The following is a 15,518-nucleotide window of genomic DNA, read 5'->3' on the forward strand; positions in this document are numbered from 1 at the left end:
ATGTCTTCTTTGGAAAAATATTTATTCAGAACATCTGCCCATTTTTAAATCAAATTGTTTTTTGCTATTGAGTTGTATGAGTTCTTTATATATTTTGGATATTAACCTCTTATCAAATTTGTAAATATTTTCTCCCATTCCATAGGTTGTATTTTCCTTTTGTTAATGGTTTCCTTTGCTGTGTAGAAGTGTTTTAGTTTGATGTATTCCCAGTTGTTTAGTTTTCCTCTTGTTGCCTTTACTTTGGTGTCAAATCCAAAAAAATCATTTCTAAGAGCTTATGTTTTCTTCTAAGTTTTATGGTTTCAGCTCTTATGTTCAGGTCTGTAATCCACTTGAGTTAATTTTTTTTATAGAGTATAAGTCCAGTTTCATTCTTTTGCATGTAGCTGTCCAGTTTTCCCAGCACCATTTATTGAAGAGACTGTCTTTTCTCCATTGTATATTCTTGGCTTCTTTGTCATAGATTAATTGAACATATATGCATGGATTTATTTCTGGGCTCTCTATTCTGTTCCATTGACCTATGTATAATTTTCTTTTAAACTGCCTGGAACTGACAGTCTTATCACCTTGTCAAACCAATTAAGTCTGAATGTCTTCTAAGTGTCTTTGAAAGATACTAAAACAAAATACTTTTTCAGCGAATTCTGTGATGTAGAGTAAGAGTGGAGAAGGTTTAGTGTGTTGAAATATGAGCACATCCCACTCTATTGTTTCTTTCACTGTGGCAAAATGGAAGGAGCAAGGCCTAAGTGTGATCTTTCCTGTGAGACTCAGTGAAGCTTTGAGCTGTTTAAAGAAGTATCAGTTTCCTATAGATGGGAGAGTACCACAGCCTCTTTTCCACCGACTTTGTCCAATTTCCAGTTCCCTATCTAATTTCATTTATTTTCCCTGAAATAATGTTTTCTAGTTATGACCGAACTATGATAACTCAGGGAGGTTTATATTTCATTTAAATGTGGTCCATTCTTGGGAATATCTCTCTTTTTCCTGACTGTCCCAAACCACTCAGAAATCTGGGTTAAAGCCAGCCCAGCCCAGCAATATGAGATTCAGTAGCTCTAGAGATGATGGGAAGTTGAAGTGGATTCTGTATTCTGAATAAACAGGTGCTAATAGGCCTGAAGCTAAGAAAGCCAGGTTTAATTGTCTGTATTTGGGGGGAAGACAGATGAGTCCGTGGCTTTTGGATTTACCACAAAGCTGGGTATAAAGCTCTATAGAGACTTCAGATAATTTAAATTTCTTCATGTGCCCAGAATTTAGTTGTATTTTTTTTCTTCCCTTTTGTCAAGTGTAGGGAGGCATTTTGATAAAAATTGTTTTAAGGTATGGTTATTCTGATGGCTATAATATAGTAAACTAGTAGTTTCAATGCCAATTTCAAGCAAGCATCAACTATTAGGATTTAAAACAATCAACCAAAGTACCGACAGCCAGATCTCATCCAGGCTACTTAAATTAGAATCCTTGAGGTTTGAGTCAAAGATTTTTATGTTTATTTAAAGTACCCCAAGTGATTTTAATATATAGCTAGGGTTGACAACCACTGGTACAAAGAAGTAGGCAATTAGGAGTAAATTTTCTTTCTCCCTTCAGTAGTTCATTTACTGGAAGTCACTCTTCCAGATGATTAATCTTGTTCATGGCATTAGAAATTTGTATTACTTCTGAATACAATACATTCACATTGTTGAATAATTGTAATTTATACAGGATACCAAGAGGGATATATCTGCAATTTTGAAATAAACATTAGCAGTTACCACTTGATTAAAAGTTATAAAAGGAATACATGTTGCTTATAACATTTCAAAGTAAAATGCCAAAATTTCCCATCAGTTCCCCACGTACCTTTTCCCTCAGAGGAATAGAAATCTAAGGTCATTCATTATGTTCTCTGGTATTTCCCTTATGTTATATCTTGCCTAAAATGTAGCTTTGAACTAATCAAAGCTATGGGAAAGATCTAAAGCAAGTGGGTTTGTTGACCATCAGAGCGGAAGCTATGGTAGAGCCACTGGTCGGGTCGGCTCACAGATACTGTCACATAAATCCCAGGTGATACTCTTTCTGTTCCCTCTGAAGTAAAGTGTGCAAGGCTGAGTTAAATAGAGGGAAGACCCTCATTTCCTCCAGTCTTGACAGTTTGACTCTTTAAAACTTCCAACTCTGTAACTTTCTTTACTCTCTCTTTTTTTTATTTCAATGGCTTCACCTTTTTTTCACTTGCTATTTTGCAAAAGCCTCACTTAGAGTTCATTGCATGATTTTCTGCTGTTGAAGAAACTATGTGAAAGGGGAGTTTTTTGCCTGGCAGTTTTGTGTGGGTAACTTTGTTTCAATGTGTGGATAATCTGCCTTGCCATTTCTAAGCCTAGGGGAAAAACTATTTCAGGCGCACCCTACACTGAATTCTGTGGTGGTCACAGTATTGTCAGTGGTAGATACTAAAGAAGAACTTCTTTAAGTTTTGCACCTTTTCAGAAAACAAGTGCAGTTGCCTTATTACTTTGAGTTTTTCTAGGAATGAAGCCAAGAGGGATGAAAGAAGCTGTCTCTACTCCATCACGAGTGGCCCACAGAGATCAGGAATGGTATGACGCTGAAATTGCCAGAAAACTGCAAGAGGAGGAAATTTTGGTGAGCAAATTTTCATGCAAAAGTTTAGGTGATAATCACTAGGTTTTCTTGAATTGAATCATTCTTGAGATTATGTAATAGGCATAATGTACCTTTATGTTGAGTTGAGAAGCTGATATCTTTTTTTATGGGTGGAAAAATCCACACAACAGGAATAGATTGTCCAGTTTTACTTACTGAGTAAGCATTAGCAACAGAATTCCATATCCCTATCTCTCTGTTACTGAGTTCAGATAATCCTTTAGTAATCTGCTTTGGAATTTGATAAAAATAGCCCCTGCTCTGGCTGGTGAAAGTATACCAACTAAACCTCAGGGATGTTAACTACAACTGGTTTGAAATACCGGTTTATTTTTTGGAAGCTTTTTTCTTTTTTTTTTTTAAGATTTTATTTATTTACAGAGACACAGCGAGAGAGAACACAAGCAGGGTGCGTGGGAGAGGGAGAAGCAGGCTTCCCGTGGAGCAGGGAGCCTGATGTGGGGCTCGATCCCAGGACCCTGGGATCATGACCTGAGCCGAAGGCAGACGCTTAATGACTGAGCCACCCAAGCGCCCCTTTATGGAAGATTTTTTAAAATGGACAGCACAAATGGACAGCACAGATTCTAATTAAATTACTCTTTCATGTATTTTCTATACCCTAGGCTACCCAGGTGGACACGAGAGCAGCTCAAGTAGCGCAGGATGAGGTGAGTTCATATTAGTTAATAAGTCTGTTTAGCCAGTGCTCTTTAGAAATATCCCAGTAGTTTTGGCCCACAACTCTGCAGTCAATGGTATTGACTGGATTTTGTTTAGGAAATCGCTAGACTTCTCATGGCTGAAGAAAAGAAAGCTTACAAGAAGGCCAAGGAGCGGGAGAAATCATCTTTGGACAAAAGGAAGCATGACCCTGATTGGAAGGTAAGTTCTGTTGTTTTTCTGATTTTTATGATGGGGACTTTGCTTTTAGGATAAGTCTGCAACTGTATTTAGGGTATACAAATTCTCTGTAGTGCGTGTATGAATCTAATTTGTAAAAGTGACTTCATTACAAAAAATCTTCATTCTTCAAAGTAACTCTGAAAAGATAACTGCTAAGATTGAAAACTCATTCCATTGATTTTAAGATCAGTTGAGGTGCAAGTGCCTCTGGTCATGAGCAATCTTAGTTTTACTAATATTTACCTTACAGGAGAATATAGTATTTTCACTATTTTTTTTTCCCCAGTGGCCTTTTCTTTCTCTTTCTACTTTCTCTGCGTGCTTATATTGTCCATCCATGATCATGTAGCCATTATTTCTCTTTCCTCTGACATAACTTGATCCATGGCAGACTGGCAGATACCACCAGCAGCCATTGCTTATGTCAGAAAGTAGGAATTGTCTAGCAAGAGCTTGGACTGTCGTCTTCCCCTCATTAGTCAGAAACACTAGACAAAATAGTGACTGCAGTTTATTCTGCTGTAAAGTAATGTAATTGTTGTACGTGGTGGTTGCAAGTCCAGTTTCACAGACTTGACTCTTTAGTTACTGTGTGCAGTGTACCACTCTGGACTTAACAGGGAAGGTCAAAGATATATTTTCCTCATAATACTGTATAATGTAGGAAGACAAACAGGACAATGTAGACAGCTAACAAATACAAGGTCAAGCTGGCTGAAGAAAACAGAGTAGAAGAACAGAGTTGCAGGGAGGAAGAATTCCTAAGGTACAGGTTTTTCAGAGAGGGAGTTTGTACTAGGCCTGGGAGGATGCAGCTAGGCTGTGTACTCATGACATAGTGATGTTTAGCACTGTTCTCTCTCTCTCTCGAACAAATTCCTCCCTTGGGTCTCTGGTTCTGTCTCAGTTTCAGCACTGATTAGGAGGAAAAAGAGGACTTAGAAACCATGATAATAGCATTGCTCTACTGTTTCCTGCTGCTCAGTTATTCAGTTGTCAGTCAGTAAACAAATGAAAGCATTATTAATTATGTATAGGTCTCTCCTTCTTTTACCCTCTTAGTAATTCAGGATTTTTCTTAAATGTATTTCAAATGCTTCTGCTATATAAGTTAAACTACAAATAATTGCCTGGGAGTTACTCAATTCTTTGTTAGCTCAACCATGAAGAAGTAAGTAGTTTTAAGAATCGCAAATCAGGCAAGTAAAGGGGGAAAGCCACATTTCTAGCAAGTATCAAGATTTCTTTAATTTCTAGATTCTGTAATTGGTGCTGGTATAGTTCTTCTCTTAGAAAGGTTGGATTGAATGTTCCTTAGTTTCCTGGCTTGAAAATCGCCATCCCCAAGTCAGATGTTCAGAAATAAGTTTAAGAGCACAGACCTACATTCCGTAGACTCGGGAAGTTCTTGTCAGCTGCTGTGCAGCTATTATGTTAATAATGGGTAGCTGGGCACACTGCTGTTGGGGAGCATGTTCATGTGTAGTTAGCCCACTCATCTGGCTGCCCTGACCGCTTCCAGCGTACATATGTGACTATAATTTTTTTTTTTATCTCTGAGTGACCATATGTAAAAATATCTTAGGTTGTTCAACTGAATGTAAGTAAGTTGAAATTACTAGAGTTTGACATGATTTAGATATTTTCTAAACCTAACAATCTTTGTTTATTTGCCGTTTTCTATATGTGTGTTTTTCTTTCTCTCTGTCTTTTTTTTTTTCTTTTTCTGTCCTTAGCCAAAAACAACTAAATCGGCACACTCAAAGTCAAAAGAGAGTGATGACCCTCACCGTTCTAAGAATGACAGGCCAGCACGGTAAGATGCCACCTGAAAAGGGGAGTGAGGAACTTGACTTTGGGGTGAGTAAGAAGATGTGGATTGTCTGAGAAGAGTGTTCTTTAGAGAGGAGATCCAGAAATCGGCAGTTGTGAAGTGGTATCAAGTCTTGCAGGATTATTCTCAGACTTTTTTTCCATTCTTAACCTGGATTGAACAGGTCAAATCAGGAAGATTGTAATTTTATAGAAACTAGGGCGTATAAAGAATGCTGTGTTTTTTGTTAGGACCAATTCTTGTCTTTGGATTCACTGTCCTCAGCTAAGAAGGGATGAGCTTAACCATTTTCCCAGTAAAATCTCAGGTTTTAAAGTTTAAAGTTTTACTTATGCAGGGCTAGAGTTTCATGGTCACACTGGTGTGTGCATGACATTTACACCTGCTTAAATTCGTTTCTGCATGAGTCTCAAAGTCTTGGAAAACACTTATTTGAGACATGGTGGACTATTCTAAATCCCACTAGATCAAATACCTGTGGTTATGGTGTATGTACTTTCAGACTTCTCTCAAAGAGTCTTGGGTCATAGTTCATGGAGCAGTTGCTGTCTCTCTGCCTCATACCTGAAGTTGGCAATATTTAAGTCTCTGGGGAAGCAATCCTTTTTTTTTTTCTTTCTTTTTGTCCTTTATTGCTTTCTGTTGCTTTTCAAAACAAAACTTTATTGGAATAGAAACAGTATTATATACAAAAAGACAAAAGTAACACTAAATTTAACATTTGAAAACTTTTAAAACTTTGAATATTGGTCCTAATTATTAATTTATGTATTAACTTTTATCACATTGAAAAATATACACTGTTGCCACTCATTGCCCACACTTAAGCTGCTAGACTTACTGACTTAAAGTGAATATATTTAGTGTCCTTAAAAGGCCAAATTCTTTTGGGATGCCTGGGTGGCTCAGTCAGTTAAACATCTGACTGTTGATCTCAACTCAGGTCTTGATCTCAGGGTCATGAGTTCAAGCCCCACATTGGCTCCTCCACGCCCACCTACTTTAAAAAAAAAAAAAAAGCTGTATTCTGTTTTTAAATCCATGGGCTTTTAGAAGATAATATCCTTCAGAAAACTACATCAGGTTTGTAAGGCTCTTAGGGCAACAGTAGTATATTCTGTCAATTGTTTAAAGTTGGTTCTTCTTGTATCTTTTAGTTAACTACATGCCAAAGGTTTTTTTTAAGGCCAACTTTATTTTCATCCCTGCAATATCCAAGTAAAATAAGAAGTAATTAATCTCTTCTCAGTAGGTAAACAGGCATGGCTTATTATGTTTCCTTTAGTCAACTGAATTAAAATAATCTTTTGGGTTTTTCTGCAGTCTTCCAAATTTTGGGGCTCTTTAGAACACTAATAATTTTGACATCAGATATGATAGACCAATCTGGAATGTCTATCTAAAAAGATGTATTAAAGTTGAAAACAAGTTTCTGAAATGTAATAGTTAACTTTAAAAATATTTGGCATATTGAAGAGTGAATAATCAAATGAGCCTATATTAAAAATAGCTATTATAAATGAGTGAAAGTGACCTATGACTGGTAGAACTGGTCTTTTTTACTTGAAAGGAATATTTGTCTTTATCAGTTACAGAAAGAAAAACTAAAAATACCATATCATTTGTTATGCTCACATTAATTATATTATATATTATATATGTATAACAAAAGGATGAAAATATTAAAAAATAAGCCAAATACCATTTGGAAGTATAAGATACATATGTGTGTGTGGGGGGGGGTAGTCTTGAATGCCGATACTGCTGCTGATAAAAATACACACCTGTGTAGCACAGCAGAGTGTAGTAAAAAGCACCCTGACTTTGAACTGCAGTTGAGTTTGAGCTCCACCCCTGCCACCTAACAACTGTTTGAGCTTGGACAGATCACTTACCTCATCTAACCTAATCTGCCTCTAAAATATATGTGTGATGATAGCTGCCCTGCAGACTTGTACTCAAAGTTAATTGAGATCATCTGAGTAGAACCCATAGCACAGTCCTCAATATATACACAAGTTTACATCCTGTGCTGACCTGTGGCAGCAAGAGACCTGGTGCTTAGGGACAGAGTGGGAAATTTAAAATCATTTGTCTTTATTCTTATATGACAGAGCCCTTTGTACCAAACTCAGCATAACTTTCTGAACTCTAGTATACTTACACCTTCCACGTTGCATATATGGTTGCAAAAAACATCCTACAACGTGGTTATATATTTGATGTATTCTGTTACCTCATCTGGTTCTGTGCTTTAATGCAACATTTAAGTATACCTCTGAGAAACAACAACCAAAAAAAGGGTTTTGTTCTTATCTTCATCAATGCCAAATGTTTGCAAGAAAATCTATGTAACATGATTTTAAAATAATTAAAATTTTGGAGTAGCAAAAATGCCCCAGTGTTTTTTACATTTTGTCTTCTTTTGACGTGAAAAGTTGCCAGTGTAGGACTGTCCTTTCCTTCTCTCAGCTCTGCTTTGCCACCTAGTGGATTGAGGGACTTTGCTCTAGATTTTATATGCTGGCCCATGCCCTCTCCCTCCCCTTTCCTTTTTTCCTGTCCTCCCGCCTTACCTGCCACCCTCACCCTCCCTCCATTTTTTTTTCTTCCTTTCTTAACTTTCTTTATTACTTCCCTTCTATCCTTGCCTTTTTTCTTCATAAAAACTACCAAAACAAAGTCAATTTCTCATCAATGGCAGTGGTTACACATCTCATTAATGTTTGTTTCTCTAGTCCTTAGCACAGTGCCTCACACATATTAGGTGCTCAGAAAATACTTGTTTTTTTTGAATTATGTGCATCAAAGCAAAGGAGCAGTAAGATAAAATAATTTATTCAAGATTATGCAGTAGGCGAGGAACTAAGGTGAGAATTCTACTACACTGTGGCTTTGTATTTCTCCCAAAATGTTTTACCATGTATTCCAATGAGAGGTGGAGTTGTGGTCACCACTTATTAGAATATCTCTTTAAATTCTGACTTCCCTTCAGGCCACCACCACCTACCATGACAGAGGCTGAAGATTTGGATTACACTCATTTTACAAACCAGCATAATTCCACACGTCATTTCTCAAAATCAGAATCCTCTCATAAAGGTAAGAAAAATATATATGATCAAGCTTAGGATTTTTTTTAATAATCCTCATGCTATGTTGGAAATATCAGATGATGTCTTATAGATTGCTAGAGTGGCAAAATAAGTTATCCTTCCTTTTGGAAGATTATTATTACGGTATTCTTCATTTGTTAAAAAAAAAAGATAAAACAGAAAACAAAACACCTTAACCTGAATGCAAGATTGTATATGTATGTGCATTTTCCTCCAGGGAGAATTTGTAGCTTTCATCAGCTTGTTAAAGGGTGACTCTAAACAAAACAAAGGAACAAAGGGAAAAGAAAAAAAGAGAGTCAAACCAAGAAAACAGACTCTTCACTATAGAGAACAACATGGTGGTTATCAGAAAGGAGGGGCAAGGGTGAAATAGGTGATTGGGATTAAGGAGGGCACTGTGATGAGCTCCAGGTGCTATGTAGAGGAGTGTTGAATCACTATACTGTACACCTGAAACTAATATTACACTATGTTAACTAACTGGAATTTAGATAAAGTTAAAAAAAAATTAAAAAATAAAAAATAAAGTACACACATACGTATATAATTCACACAAAACTTTTATCACACGAAAGAAAATCAGGGCAAAGGAGATGAGGAAAGAATATGAGGTCTAAGTTGGACCAGATCTTTATTGTATTGTATTGTATTGTATTGTATTTCATTTTATTTTATTTTATTTTATTTTTTACTTATTTTATTTTTTTATTTTTATTATTTTATTTTATTATTTTATTATTTTATTTTATTATTTTATTATTTTATTTTATTATTTTATTATTTAATTTAATTTAATTTAATTTTTTATGTTATATGTACCAAATCTTTAAAATGAAAGGAATAGATAGGTGAGGTTCAGTGAGGTGGAGTCCGGAGCCGATGACTAAGAAGACATCTTTGGTGCAAAACGGTGGTATATTAAAGCAGGGGGTCAGGACCCATGGGCAGAAAGAGCTGCTGCATCGGGTGGTGAGGCGTGACTGATTATATACTATGGGGTTGGGGGAGGTAAGGGAAAGGGAGGTTTCCAGAGAACTTTCATCCGCTAAGGAGGACCTACAAGGTACCGGAGGCCTTGCCATGGTCAAGTTAAGGTTGTTTTTCCCCTCTAGCGAGGCATTAACATTAAGATGAGGAGATTCCTGGAGGACTGTCACACAGGTCCCACTCAGGAGGGGGGGTGGGGAGATTGTAGGTTGTCAGCTTCTGCTCTGTCTGCAGTCAGCTTGCTGTCCCCTCAGCAGTTGCATGTAGCTGTTCTTCCAAGCGTACACTAATTCACTTATGTGTATTTTTATGATACTCAATAAATGAAATAATGAAAAGGTGGTAATTCTTAATTTTTTCATCTAAAAGTGGAAGTGATTTTAGTAGTGTCAGTGTTGTCAGGATCATGTAAATTAAATACATGAAAGCACATTGCAATAGACTTTACAAATATTAGGTACTGTAAATTGATGTCTTGTTTGTTACAGCTTTTGAAGATTTCTTAGGTCATGTTTTTATTATCCTTTTCCAAATCTTCCCAAACTTAATTTTTTTTTTTCCCCCAGTGGTCATTACAAAATATCAATGTACAGGTGCTACTCCAGACTGACTAAATGAGAATTTCCAGGGGAGGGAGGTTGCCAAGCATTTATGTTTTTTTAGATACCTCTCCTCACCCCAACCCTCTCCATTCAGACATTCATCCAGTGTTGATCCGACAAAAGACATTATGTAAAAGGTGGAATTAGTTGGACATTACCAGAACAACCCCATACACTGTAATTTCCATCAGTTGGTGGGCTTTCCATCATGGGCTGGCTTAACTGGAAGTAGCTCATGATTTTTTTTCCCTCAAATGAATGCACTACTTTTTAGGGGAGGCCTTTTTGTCTTTTACATACATTTGATATATAATACTAAAATAACACAGTGACTATGTAAATATTTTACAATCAAGAACTAAGAAAACATGCATAGAAATAAAGATAAATTATTTTGCCTGAGCAAGGAGAAAGAGCATTTCTGAGGTTTTTCCTTAATGGTGTTTCTTATTTTCTCCTTTCCAAGGTTTCCATCATAAGCAGTAAAACCCTAGGAATCTGCCTTGAGAACGGACTCACTGTAGCAATCATTACTGGATGATACAGAATGCGTTCCCTACTCATTTTTTTCCCTCCTGTGTTTGTATTCCTGGGATTTATCTTCAAGTGTTCTTCTGGCCGTAAATAATTTTAATTCATTTAAAACGTTTTTGGTTATTCCTGATCACTTGGGCAGTACAAGAAAATCTAGCTTCTGAATATTGGCCACTTCTCTGCTGCATATGCTTCCTGGGATATAGTATCTAAAAGCTCTGTAAAATGTCATTTTTGTTAGGTGTGGAGTACTAGTGTCTAGAGACTAGGCTTTATTTAGCAGTTAGAATTTTGTGGAGATTATGATCAGAGTAAAACAATGTTTGGATGCAATACAGAATAAAAGAATATAAGAAACAGCTTTTTTTCGTGCATTAGTGTATGGTATATTGAAGAATCTTTTGCTTTTTGTATTCTTCAGGAAAATAAAAAAATTCACAACCATAAAGTATTAAAACAAACAAACAAAACCTGGAACAGTTGGAGCATGTTATTTTGACCAGCAGGACTGTAGCAGTTTTGCATATCCTTATAAGCTCTCCTGGGCGAATTGGCCCAGATGTCATTCTCTGACAGTTTCTCTACTTCTGCTGAATAGCAAGTCTTTCGGAGTCCTCTGGGCACTGGGCTATTTATTAGTATTTATTGGCAAAAGTTTAATTCTATGAACTATTAACTCAGGTCTGTGCAAAGTCAACTGAAAGTGAAAAAGTGAAAAACTTTGCACCCCTTTTCTTCTTTTACATTTACATATAGAGCCCAGGGAAGTGGAATCGGAAAGATGTTTATATAAGTGATAATGCCAGCATTCTCTCTGGGCATAGATGGATAAGTTTTCCTCTTACTTAAAAAACAGTGGTATTTGTTGGCAGCCACTCAAAAAATATTTTATCTATCTGTCAGTAATCAGATTAATTGAACATGAAGTTGAAGTAGATAAAATGGTTCTTTACCCAGGTATTTGGTTCTACATATTCGTTAGTGATACATGGCATTGGATTCCTTTGTACAGGACCTTTAAAGCCCTCTTTGAGAAATCTAGTCTTTGTCCAGCCCTTAACTTTGTGGAAATGCTTTTTTTCCCATACTTGTTAGTTAACATAAATGGCAGTCACGCTACACATATATAAAAATTTTTCTTCGGCTTGACTTTCCATTATTTTTCATTGTATAAATCTGATGCTTTTGACATTCCAGTGTAGTGTTTGTTTTAGGAAAGAAATACACAGATGACAGGGGAAAGGTTGTTAATCCATTTTTTCCCACTGGGAACTGCCTGTTGTTTGCCTTATCTTTCCGGATAGTCTTTCAAGTCAGGCAATATTCAGGAAGCTATTTAGGATAGTTTCTCGGAGTGGATTTGGGACCTTTGATTTTGAGAAAGATCTTTAGTTCATAACGTTTTTGGATTGTAGAAACTTGGGTAAAAGGTAGCTAAGAGTCAAGTTTTAGGGAAATGATAATCTAGAAAGAAACCCTAAAAGATGTCATTTTCAAGAAATGGGGAAAGAGAAAAACAAACAGGACTTTGAATGACCCTGATGAAATGAATGAAGGAGAGTTAAATAGGCAAGGGCTGGTGAGATGGAGGTCCTAGCCTTAGTCACATTCTAGAGGGTGCTTTCAGTATCCAAAACTTAGGCCTTGTTGACTTCCTAGTGATGCTATGTTTTTCTTTGTCTGCCCTGTGATTTTGCTTCATGTTTTAAAAAGTTTTTCTGTGGTAACTTTAAAGAAAACACAATGTATTTTTATTTTGATAGGCAACATCATTTGCCGTATTTTTATTTCATACATGTTTATTTTTCTATCTCATGCAGTGATCAGATTTACTTTAAAAATTCTGCACTTGTCTTGCTTCTCATGTACTTTATCCAATCATATTTATTACTGTAAAATGCTATCTGGAGATATTTTCATTCAAAAAAATGTGAGGCCACTTAACATTTAAGCCTTGGATGTTAGTGTTTCAGCTGTCTTAGTGAGCGGCCAGAGGTGATATAGTTCCCCGTGACACCCAATTCAACATCTGTATTGAAAATTTGTTACTTTTTTTTTTTTAGGTTTTTAAAAAATTAGAATTTTAAAATATTTTTATTTTTTTGTAAAGCGAACACTTTTTAAAGAGTATCCAGAGTAATTCTTGTCTTCTTAGTTAAATCCTCTTATTCTCATTCAAATATTATAATTATTATCTTTAAGACTATAGAAGTAACTAACAACTATATTAAAAGGAACTGCCAAACATTCTTCACTGTGTTCTCTGCTTTTCACTTGGTTATATTTCTATAAATGTGGAAACGTTTTGTTCCTCTTTCTACCACTGGACCACACACAATTTAATTTTTAGGCCCACAGTGTATTATGCTTTAATGTTGTGACGCAAACTAATAGTCTGGCCTTGGCAATCTTTCTGTACTTCTTTTCTCTGGAGGCCCCATTTAACACTAGTATTGCTGAATGAGCACAGTATGTTTTGAGCGTAAGGCTTCTGGATGTGTACACCCTCTTCCCCCAACCTGACTTTTTGTAATTCATTGCTTGGAAGCAAGGTCCGACAAGGGTCAGATTAAATGTTCTGAGTTGAAAAAAATTTGTGCTGTGAAACCATTGTTAGACATAATTATTTTGCAGGAGACTGGACAGTTGCTACATATGCTTTGAAAGAACGTTGAGATTTTTAGAAAGTGACTTTGCATACCTTTGAATTACTTTTTCTTGAGTGACTTTACAACAACCAGCAACAGACTAACGAACTTCAAAAAAGACTTAGGTTTTTGATCATAGAGAAACATCTAAATTAGAAAAGAAAGATATGGATAGATGTTTCCCAGGAGGAAAATCTTTTCAGATTTGCAGCGGCCACTTGGATCTCGATCAACATATTCCAAGGTGTGTGACCTCGGGCCTTGTGTTCCACTGAACTCACTCTAGAAAATTGTGAACCGGACCCGTTTTCCCCTTTTCTTTTCTGCTGTGGTCTGCAGCCGAACTGGATGGTGAATAAAGTCATTGCTGACTCTGTCCACACATTCCATCGATGTCAGGACTTTTCAGTATAAATGTAATTAACTTTTAATGGATAATTATTTTCTTCAATACTGTCAGATATTCTCTAATTTTTGTCTTGTGCCAAATTGTTCTTTGGAAACATCTGCTATATAATATGGTGCATTCAGTTTACCACATCAGTGGTTAACATTTTAGGGCCTTGCTTTTGTAATGGGTGTTGCCTTTGTATAAAAATCACTTTGGGGAATATCAGAATTACTCATTTATTCAGTGATGGTTTTCTTGAAAGGTAACTGGTGACTGGATGTAAAAGCTTCCCTCTAAATAAAGGGAGTGAGACCCCGGTGTAATCAGCTTTCCGAGGGACTGAGAACAGAATAGAACTTGCACTGAAAGGCTTTTTTCCCTTTTGGGAAAACAGTATTTGTGTGAAAGGGAACACCGTTCAGGTAGATTTCACTGCAGGTAGTGTGCCATTATTCTCATAATGCAGGCTTTTTAGAAACAGTCATAAAATAACCAAAACCTGTTCTTTCAGCCGAAAGGAAAAAACAGATTTTTAAAGTACTTGGTCCCTTACTTACTACTCATAGTCAGAGAAGCGACTAGATAAAGTGGTCCCATTTTCTCCTCATATCTGGTGGTGCCTGTGAGTCTTAAAGCCATAACTGCTTATCTTAACTGTTGATAGAATCCTGTTTTTCTCCTTTAGCTTATAACAGGGAATGTGGTCAGGGAGGAGCGAACTGGAGACTGTTCTGATAATGCTGCATGGGGCACAGTGTCATCCAGATTCCTGGTCAGAGAATCTCATTTATCTCTGATGATACTTAGGATTATTAAAGGGAAGAGTCAAGGCTGTTGTTGCTCCTGACATTTCATTGTTGTGAGAAATGCTGCAATTTTCTTCCAGAGAAGTCAAAAAGGAAGGGGTAAACTGGGAAAATTTTACTTCTTACAGAGTCAGTTTTCTGATGAGGCTTGCACTTTGTGCCAGCAGTGTCTCGAGGAGCAGTATTGCCTTAAATTAGTTTGATTCTGACCAAGGTCAGTGTACTGTACTTCCTATATGTGAATGACCGTCAACTCTCCATTGAGATACACAATTCACGGGTGATCTCCGCAAACATCCTTGCCATCAGAAACTCTGGATTTCCTCCCACTGAGCTATGGGTGACCTATACACTGATAAGATACATCATTTCATTGAGTTGCCTCTCAACCTGTGAACAAGCAGTGGCATGACCAAAACAGGCTGGCGGAAGGAGAGTGAGAATTCCCTCGCCAGACTGTCCAGGTTATCACTTCCTGAATAATTGAGAGTTGACTGTCTTTCTGTTCAAAGTGACTATGTAGAAGATACTTCCAAAGGCTGTATTGTGTAGCAAAGTCAATTATTATTGTTTTGTGAGGATTTCACCAACACTCTTGTGTTTTTAAATGCATACCATTGACAAAAAAAAAAGAGAGAACCGAACAAAACAGAGACATTTACTTGAAATGGGAGCTCCTTAGATGTGAAGAGTGTTTCTATTTTATTACTTTTAGAAGAAAATTAACCAGGAAAACTTCTGCTGTGGTAAGGAAAACACCAGAGTGTTTTTATAAGGTTGTGTTTGATGCCATAAATTGACAGAATCATCTAAGTAATCATGTTGATTTGTTGGAAATATCTAGTGCTGGAAACCATCTTCTTCCCTTCTGTATTTGTGAATACTGCCTAGGAACATGTTCCTAATGCATTTTGTATGCTATTGTTTATTCTTGGCAAACTAGAGGATGGGTTTCTCCTTTTGAATAACTTGCGATAGCACTGTGAGCCGGCACTGTCAGCATTTCAGATGAGGACAGAAT

The 15,518-nt window shown here is 36.6% G+C and overlaps 1 protein-coding gene across 3 annotated transcripts in view; it reads left to right on the plus strand.

Annotated features, from left to right (window-relative positions):
* Positions 1–14,403, plus strand: part of CCDC50 (coiled-coil domain containing 50) — a 67,844-nt gene extending 53,441 nt beyond the window's left edge. For all 3 annotated transcript variants that reach the window (XM_027586636.2, XM_027586637.2, XM_027586638.2), the window contains 6 exons: positions 2,534–2,649; positions 3,297–3,341; positions 3,451–3,555; positions 5,313–5,392; positions 8,406–8,512; positions 10,585–14,403. In XM_027586636.2, the coding sequence (XP_027442437.1) occupies positions 2,534–2,649; positions 3,297–3,341; positions 3,451–3,555; positions 5,313–5,392; positions 8,406–8,512; positions 10,585–10,604 (473 nt within the window). In that variant the 3' untranslated portion in view covers positions 10,605–14,403. The remainder of the gene's footprint in view (positions 1–2,533; positions 2,650–3,296; positions 3,342–3,450; positions 3,556–5,312; positions 5,393–8,405; positions 8,513–10,584) is intronic.
* The last annotated feature ends 1,115 nt before the right edge of the window (positions 14,404–15,518 follow it).

Source organism: Zalophus californianus, chromosome 1 (genome assembly GCF_009762305.2).
Source record: "Zalophus californianus isolate mZalCal1 chromosome 1, mZalCal1.pri.v2, whole genome shotgun sequence".
Taxonomy (NCBI): domain Eukaryota; kingdom Metazoa; phylum Chordata; class Mammalia; order Carnivora; family Otariidae; genus Zalophus; species Zalophus californianus.